The sequence below is a fragment of the Pelmatolapia mariae genome, linkage group LG2 (assembly GCF_036321145.2).
Source record: "Pelmatolapia mariae isolate MD_Pm_ZW linkage group LG2, Pm_UMD_F_2, whole genome shotgun sequence".
In the NCBI taxonomy this organism is placed as follows: Eukaryota; Metazoa; Chordata; class Actinopteri; order Cichliformes; family Cichlidae; genus Pelmatolapia; species Pelmatolapia mariae.
In genome coordinates, this window is record NC_086228.1 from 22,933,194 (window position 1) to 22,942,197 (window position 9,004).

General features: G+C 39.1%; 1 protein-coding gene across 3 annotated transcripts; it reads right to left on the minus strand.

Annotated features, from left to right (window-relative positions):
• Nucleotides 1–311: 311 nt before the first annotated feature.
• Nucleotides 312–7,579, minus strand: rbmx (RNA binding motif protein X-linked). 3 transcript variants are annotated; one of them, XM_063494971.1, is made up of 10 exons: nucleotides 7,497–7,579; nucleotides 7,047–7,173; nucleotides 4,867–4,973; nucleotides 4,616–4,781; nucleotides 4,331–4,471; nucleotides 4,010–4,127; nucleotides 3,682–3,807; nucleotides 3,502–3,593; nucleotides 1,149–2,756; nucleotides 312–432 (listed from the first exon to the last, which is right to left on the minus strand). In XM_063494971.1, the coding sequence occupies exons 2-9, from the start codon at nucleotides 7,153–7,155 to the stop codon at nucleotides 2,440–2,442; spliced, it is 1,176 nt and encodes a 391-aa protein (XP_063351041.1). In that variant the 5' UTR covers nucleotides 7,156–7,173; nucleotides 7,497–7,579; the 3' UTR covers nucleotides 312–432; nucleotides 1,149–2,439. The 3 variants fall into 3 exon arrangements, with proteins under 3 accessions (XP_063351041.1, XP_063351049.1, XP_063351031.1); XM_063494979.1 differs by lacking the exon at nucleotides 7,497–7,579 and adding an exon at nucleotides 7,283–7,490 and having other exon boundaries at nucleotides 1,149–1,255; XM_063494961.1 differs by lacking the exon at nucleotides 7,497–7,579 and adding an exon at nucleotides 7,283–7,490.
• Nucleotides 7,580–9,004: the final 1,425 nt, after the last annotated feature.

Below are 9,004 nucleotides of genomic sequence, written 5' to 3' on the forward strand. Positions count from 1 at the left end.
GGCAATCATATTACATACTGAAATGCAGCAAGGCTCAGAAAACATGACCGATATATGCAAATTGCATACTGATAACTCAGAAGAGGCAACTATTTAAGTCTAATATAATAAAGAGTAATAACTTCAACATAATTGGGTCACATTTTTTTTCAAATATGGAAAATGGGTCATCTGCCACAGGAAGCCTTACATATGGGGAAAAATGTGATATTTGCAAATAGAGTGTCTCGGCTAAAAAAAATAAAAGTTTAATCATGTCATGGCCAAAATCTTAAATTTCAGGACAACAAAACAGCAAACGGAAAACCTCTTCAAAGCTTTTATTTAAAACAGTACAAAGTTCATTTGATGGCTGTACATTTCTCCCACTTTCAATGCGTTGCTCAATACGAAGATTCAGCCCGACCTCTGAACAGAAAGCTGTGCCAGCATCTGAAAGACAGCAAAAGACATCAAAAGTTAAATTTAACAACAATATCATTTGTCCAACAAACTTTGGTGTTTTTTTGCGTAATTTCAGATTATTTTTTACAAATTATACACACACAATAATATACACAGCAGCCAGAACAGGACTTTCAGGAAGTAATCTAAAAAGAAAATAGTACAGAGTCACAACAGGACTCAACCAACTTAGTTTTGTTTGTTGCATTTAGTGGGCCAAACTGAGGAACTTCCTCATAGCACCTCATACAAAAAAAACGTTCAAACGTTTTGTACAGAACTAAGTATATTTGATATCTCAAATTATTTTCCTCCTAGCATCTTAAAAATAAACTAAATTCTTTTGGCATATCAAACCATTTTCAAAAACACAGGTTGGTATTAAAGTGCCCTGCATAACTCTACTTTCTAGGATTCTCTAAATTCCCATTTTACATTAATAAGTTACAGAAAATAATGCAAGTAAGGCAAACAAAAACATACCTAACATGCAGAAAATACAAAAAGGTATTAAAATAATCATAATGCCCACTGTAGTCAGTTATTGAAGATTTTACTTTACATCATTAGTAATGCTGACAGGCTCACATCGATTTTAAATAAACACATTGTGCTCATCATTTGGGGCAAAATTGCTGTAAAATGTCTCAGCAGTAAAGGTTGTCCATTCCATCTTAATTGTGTATAGGTAGATAAAGACTTACTAGTCTGTTAGACATGCTTATGCGGATGCACTGTAGCTCAACTAGTCCAGCAACTTGAAGACATTCAGATATGTTGAAAGGGCATTTGCCTTGAAGCAATGTTCATCCTGCAATGAGAACATCATATTAGTATGGTGCTTTTTTCTTAATTATGTATTATGAGGTAACTGAAAATTATATTGTTGTCCTTGGTCCAACTGTACATTCGTTTCATTGTTTTCCGGTTTGGCAGTTAGGACGATGGTGCTCTTCCAACGGTCTCCATTGTTTGAATTGGCATGCTCAAGCAAATGATTTTGATACCAAGTCTTTAATTTAAAGATTGCTTTGAGGTGTTTATAGAGGGAAAAAAATTACTAAATATTACCCCATGATGTAAAAATGCACGGTTGCCAATCATTTTACTGATGTTGGATGACTGGTTGGGCAAAAAGGAGCCTTGGGGCTCAGTTGGTAAAATGGGTGTTAAAAGCATTCACTGGTGAAAAGGGAAGAAACTTCTTGGCATGTTGCTGCATTTTTGACAATTTTGAGTGACGAAAATGGACTACAACGAAAAGGTTCATTTCAGTCGACTTCCTTTTTTCCTTTTGTCCCTTGAAGCCAAGTTTCCTTGAATATCGCCCTTTGACTGGAGAGTGCAATACAGGACAATGAGAAACTCATTTACAGATGAGAAACAAAGAGTTTTGCTTTGCTTACCAGCTGTTGACTATCAGTCGAGTTGCATTTGGTCGTTGCATGCCATCAAATGGCTCTAGGGTGATGAATCCATTTCCAAGGAACTACATTGGAACATTTTGACAGTAACATTTGCCTAACCTTGAAAACAGTAGCGTCCAGTTGGAAGTACATTTGTGGCAAGAATGAACGCATCTCACTCCAATATTTAGCAGACTCACCTAAGTTTTACAGAGGACCTTTTTAAGGAGATCATGTTGTTACGTAACATTTGTTACGGTCTGTTGTTGAAAAATCGATGAGAAAAAGTTATGGTACAACTAAAACCTTTATTAGATTAGGAAAGCCATACTTATAGGGCATTGCAGATTTCAACAGCACTGAAAGTACAAAAAACTAACACTCACTTGGTAACTGTACTGACATAAGCAAGAGAGAAAAAAACTTTTACACATAAAAGAAAAAAAAAAATTGGGAAAGTCAAGATACAGTTCAAAACTAAGCTTCAGATTCCACAAATTTAGACATGGCTAGTTTGTCCTTCCTCCAAAACACGTTTTAAGTGTGCATGGAGACTAACGTTTGGTTTAATGACATTTCCAAGTCCAGTTCAGTATCTGCTGCGAGCCATTCCTCTATCGACTCGACTGCCACCACGGCCACCACGTGGCCCTCCACGACTTGAGCTGTTGTATGAGTCACGAGGAGGGTAGCCTCTCTCGGCAGGGGGAGCTGGGCCCCTATCCTGTCTGCCCATTCGCTCACCACGGCTAGGTGGATATGGGTCACTCCGACTGTTGGGGTAACTGTCACGACTGCCATAGCCATCCCGGGAACTGCTGCCATAGTCATCATAACGACTGCTTCCACTGCTCCCACTATAGGATGGTGGGGGGCCCCTTGAAGGTGGGGCGCTGCGAGAGTTACCTGCAGGGTCAATGGTTCAGGTAATTGGCAAAGTTCAATTTATACATTTTTCTTTGCACGGTCAAGTGCTATTTTTTTTTGCCAAATAGAATTCATTCTGTGGCAAAAAATAAATAAAACTTAATGGATGGCATATTTAAAATGTTCCACCCTTTTAATACTTAACATGGATATTTTGTTGATATGCGCAGTAATATATCCAAGCACAGAACAAATAGGTAGTGGTACCCATTTCAGCATGCCTTTGATTTGAGTAGCCATTTTTCCATTTAGAGATCCAAGTGTAGGTTAGGGTGAGGTTTTCAGTTGTCTTGATGGTTTTTGAAGATTACTCCTTGAGGGAGTACTTTGCTGGACAACACATAACGGGCAACGGATGTTTCCAAGGATTTTTGAGGTTCCTTATGGTTGCAAAAACTTTGAGGTGCATCACATACACATGATATTGCCAAACTCATATTCTCCTGATGAATGCAGGGGTAATGCAGACTTTGGTATGTAGACACTTTTGTTTTTCAGTGGAGATGCCAATGGTAAAATATTGCTAGTAGTATGAAAATATACAACTTGGATTGTAGGTCAGGGAAAGAAAAAAAATAAATTACCATGTGGTTTCCTCTGAGGATGCAAAAAAACTGCAGTATCTTGTGATAGGACAAGGCAGGTTTGGTTGAATATTTGCGCACTTCTTCTTTGTGCCACACCGATTACACATTGTCATTTCACTCATGGAGTTATGTCTTACCGTAACCATCATATGAGTCTCGGTAGGAGCCACCACTAGGACGGTCCATATAGCTTCTTGGTTCCCTGCCTCCTCCATAACCATCACGGTCACTGCAAAACGCAATAAGCAATTGTCACTTAACAACCAAGGGAGATCTGACCTCAGGTTTTTACTTTTTGTATCAATCCAGGCTCATACCCGTATCCTCTTGACATTGAGCCGTAGTCATCGCGGGAAGTGGAATTAGAATATTCTCTATAGGAATAATCTCTGGAAGGTGGCCCATAGTCCCTAGAATCTCTGGAGTAATCCCGACTGGAGTAGCTGTGAAACATTACAATACACCTCAATACTGTTTCCTGGGCATAAATTTGTGTTAAATACGTGGACTTTTTATACAGAAAATTCAAATATAAAAGATGACCACAATAGCTCTAAGTAACAGCAACTATCAGCATGTTACAGTATATCAATCTTGAGGTTTGCCATGTATGTTCACACTAGTGCGTATTACGAAAATACCAACCTGTCTTTTGAGTTGTAATGGTCATCTCGGGGTGATGGATAATCATCCCTTCTGGACATCATCGAGTCTCTGCGAGGTGGAGGTGGACCATAGGGATCTCTGTCCCTTGACATGGGAGCTGGAACACATAATGATAAACTGATAAGATTAATCACCAAATTACCATGAGACAGAAGTATCCCATCTAGTTACTTGCAAGAGAAACAGAAACTAGATACTAAATTAAATCTAGAGACTAAAATCTGTACAATTAACTTTTTTTTTGGTAATTGCTTCCACATTACTTCCTGCATTTAAATATTGCAGAGTACAAGCCCTTACGTCTGCTCATGGGACCAGATGGGGCAGACCTCTTGGGTGGGGGACCTCCATTTCGAATAGGGGGCCCTCGTTTCATTGGAGGGGGGCCTCTGGATGACATCCCTTTAAAGAAGGGTTCTACACTTCCTGAATCATAGTAGTCTTTTAAACAAACAAGAAATGCACATATTAATATACTACATTCAAAAGCTGCAACAAAAATCCATCCAGAGATTATTATATCATTACACAGATTCTTCCAATTTACAAACTGAGCAGACCCAAAAAAATAACTAAATAAATTACCTCTTGATGGGGGGCCTCTCATTCCACCAGGACCTCCCCTTGAACCACGTGGACCTCTGGGTGGCCCGCGACTGCGAGAGTGCATGGGTGGAGGTCCGCGCCTGCCAGCACTCTCAAACTGAGGTTTTGTAGCTTGCTCAACCTTGATAGGCTTGCCGTCAAGAGACTGGTAGAAGATTTACAAGTATAAATCATATTTTTTAGCTGATTCTTTTTTATTTTTATTACAGCCAATTCGAGTCATCACTTACCTTTCCATTCATTTCGCGTGCTGCATCCTTTGCATCAGCAGGACTTTCAAAAGTTACAAATGCAAAGCCTCTTGATTTGTTTGTTTCACGATCCTTCATCAAAAGAACTGAAATAAAGGAATTGATGATCAGAAGTGAGCTTGTATTTTTCAATTAGCCAAGTTAAATACAAAAGTGACTCATTTTAACAGTTTAAATTAGATAAGGGCACACTTCTATGACACCCCATAACCAATGTTCCCTCTAAGCTGCGCACGTGCGCAATTGCGCACTGCTGGCACGGTCTCTGCGCACAGAAAATCTGCGTTGCGCACAAAAAAAATCTAACCTGAATTGAAATAAAATTAATACTTCAACAATCATGTTTTACAGTGTTAGTCAGTAAGTGACTGGCTGCTCCCATATGGGATTAGAACGATGCCGCCTTATCCCATAGTCCAGCCAATAATGCGTATATACGCAGCCAATCAACGTCATTGACAGGGTATGACAGCGTCCTTATGTGCCGACACCGGTGTTTTAGCTAGCAAAGCGGCGTGGCTGATGTGGAGTGAAGCCACGTTAATGACAACGTGTACAACCATTGGAGATGTGAGCAGGACAGACGGAACAATTGACGGAAAAAGTGTGGACTTTATACCAGTTTCTAAATTGTGTTGATAGGCCACGTAAAACCAGAGTTGTGATAAAAATATGCAATGTTTGGTTTTCTTCCTGAATACTGTCGTTGTTTATATTTACTGAGGGAAGAAATGGTAAAAACAGCGTTTTATAAGGAAAAAGGCTCAAAAGCACTCTCCGCCTGTGAGCAAAAACAAACCCCACCCCCCTCTATCTTTCCTATTCGTCCAAAAAAGTACTATGTCGACCAATCAAAAAATCATATGGCAACGTGGCATCTAGTTGTTAAGAAACGGGGGGAAGTTTTAGGAGTGACGGCAGTGCTTTGAGATGTGAGAGATTTGAGACGTTTAGCACAAATCTTGTGTAGTTAGCGTGTAGTGTAGTCAGTAGTTTTGTTGTGTGTGTCAGAACAATGAGGCGACTGCTGAATGTTACAGGTGTTACAGGAGTGATACATCTCCTGTTGTCAGGCCTGCAGGTATCAGGCTGTTGCTCTCCTTTATCTCATAGTGGACAGAAATTATTTTTTTGGAGTGGCACAAATAATTTGTGTGGCATCAGATTTGATGCAGAACAGCTGATTGTTCTGTAAATAGTTTGAAATGTTTATTTAAAAAACCGCCTTGGCTGCATTAAAATAAAATAGTTGCAAAAAACTTTGTTGTTTGCCAAACTGAGTTACTTTTTTGAAGAACTATATAATTAATTGCCCAACATTCGTCATTATATACTGTATTTTGCAGACAGAGAGTTACAGGACTCTCTTCCAGACCACAGACTCGTAATAAGTCAGAGCTTTATAAAAAAAAAAAAAAAAGAAAGAAAGCTGTGTTTTCAAAATTGGAGTTCAAGTTATTTTTACTTCCAATAGTGTTAACATACTACACAGGTCATGAACAAGATTTATTTATTAATTTTTATTGTAATTGGGCTAAAGCAGTTAATTAAAAGTAGTCTAACATAAATGTAAATGCTGTAATTTGATTATTTTAATAAACCATGTAACTTGGATGGATTAGATGCTGGCGTGACCACAGTACACACGTCTGACGTCGCTCACAGTGGTCCAAGGGACCGCTCAGGGAGTTTGTATGTTTGCTCAGGCACGTGAAAAATTAGAGGGAACATTGCCCATAACCAAAAATGACTAATTTCGGTTTCTTTGTGTCCCTTTCATGGTTCAGAGGTTTTCTTATTTCCTTCAGCAAGACTATACATTTACAGTAAATAAAGTATTATACATTAGAGTTTGGAAGAACAGGCTTCCTTTTAAATGAAGTGGAAAAAATGTCACAAACTATGTGGATAACTTAGAAGATTGTAAAACTGCAAAGTTAGTGTATTAAAAAGGGGTTATTCAGATTTCCCTACGCTATAACAGTAAACTTAAATATACACACAGATGAATAAAAATTTGTTCCAGTTTGTTCCAGTATTTCGCTACCACCCATTTGCCAGAATAAAGGCGCCAAACAGCAAACACCGAGCAATTTTAGAAGTACTTTATCCAGGATATGCACTGAACATGATATGGCCAAAAGTGGTTCCATTCCCACCTTCCACAATCCTGCCATATTTGCTGAAGTACTGCTCCAAGGCCTTTTCGGTGGTCTCCGTATTCAGTCCGCCGATGAAGAGCTTCCCTGGTCGGTCGGCCTCCGCCATGCTCCGAAGTCTGCTACCCTAAAACGAAAGAAAGACCATACATTTAACTTAAAAATGAGCATCAACCCTGAAACAAAAGGGAACGCTGTATCCTGAAATAAACAGCCACACATTACTTTGGCATTACCTTTCTGCTGCCAAAAGTAGGGAGCTACTGAATGCCCAAAATGGCGATAAAAATGCTACCGATTTCAGCTGCTTCTTTAGCCCGTTAGCTAATAAGTATTTCGCTACTAACAAAAGACTCTGCTTCACGTCTACCAACAAGCTACTTTAAAAGCAAATATAAAAAAAATTACAGCTTAAATTTTAGCATGCATACACACAACTAACTGCATTACCCCGCGACTTTATGAAAGCTACAGCGACGATAAAAATGGTTCCTCTCTCCGCCTTCTCACCCTTCTTCTTTATTTCCGTTTCCCGTAGACCAGTTGCCCCCCAATTGTGATGCTGCCGCCTAGAGTCCAGAAGCATTACTCCATATTCTACAATGTCCAATATCCATGTTCAAAACTACTCGCACTTAAAAATATATATTGCATAATTTGAGCAGTTCAGTCAGAATTCGTCATAGTACAGAAACCGTATTAGGTTACAAATGATTTTCTTATGGCCTCTGACACTAGACTAGTCTCTTTGCTTATCCTGCTAGAACTCAGTGCAAGATTCGTAACTCTTGAATATAATATTTTACTACAGAGATTAGTCAGTGCTGTAGGTATTAAAGGAACTGCACTGCAGTGATTGTAATCATATCTATCTAATAGACCCCGATTTTTAAATGTAAATGTGGAGTCTTCTTTGCACACTAAGGTTACATATGGACCAATTCTAATTACATTTTCCTTGCTTTCCTTATTAGAATGCATTGCATACACTTTCACTGTAATGCAGTTTAATCTTCACTTTATTTATCCTTGAAGCCTGATGAACAGCAGCAATTAGTTAAACTGCTGGAATGTCATAAAGACATAAAAGCCGGGATGACCACTAGTTTACTGCTCCTAAATTTAGATAAAACTGATGTTACACTATAGGCCATACAAACTTAGAAACATGGTGTCTAGCCAGATACTTACTCTCAGTGGCATTACCTTGGCTTTCAGTAACACTGTGAGAAATACATTTTCTTGCGCCAATAGCTCTACATTTAGAAACATCCCGTCTCAGAGTGTTGCTGAAAAAAATGGACATTTATCACTTCTAGGCTGGACAATTGTAATTTGTTATTATCAAGTCTAAAGCCTCCCTAAAGAGCCTTCAGTTGATCAAGAATGCTGTAGCAACAGTGCTAATAGGCACTAGAAACAGAAACCATATTTATCCTATATGAGCTTCTCTTCACTGGCTCTGTTAAATCCAGAATCCAATTTGAAATCCTTCTCCTTACATACAAGGTCTTGACTCATCAGGCCCCATCTTATCTTAAAGACCTCAGAGCACCATATTGTCCCAATTGAGTACTTCACTGCAGGCTTGTGGTTCATAGGATATTTGAAAGTAAAATGGGAGGCATTTATATAGCGCCAAATCACAACAACAGTCGCCTCAAGGCGCTTTATATTGCACAGTAGATCGCACAATAATAGATACAGAGAAAAGCCCAACAATCATATGACCCCCTATGAGCAAGCACTTTGGCGACAGTGGGAAGGAAAAACTCCCTTTTAACAGGAAGAAACCTCCGGCAGAGCCAGGCTCAGGGAGGGGCAGGGCCATCTGCTGCGACCGGTTGGGGTGAGAGAAAGAAGACAGGATAAAGACATGCTGTGGAAGAGAGACAGAGATTAATAACAGGTATAATTCAATGCAGAGAGGTCTATTAACAGATAGTGAGTGAGAAAGG

Bases quoted from the DNA above. Each gene is read 5' to 3' on its own strand.
- rbmx (XM_063494971.1), bottom strand. From the start codon at position 7,155: ATGGCGGAGGCCGACCGACCAGGGAAGCTCTTCATCGGCGGACTGAAT. The intron at 4,974-7,046 runs GTGGGAATGGAA...CCTTTATTTCAG, and splicing joins ATATGGCAGGATTGTGGAAG to TTCTTTTGATGAAGGATCGT. The intron at 4,472-4,615 runs GTAATTTATTTA...TTTGTTTAAAAG, and splicing joins GAGAGGCCCCCCATCAAGAG to ACTACTATGATTCAGGAAGT.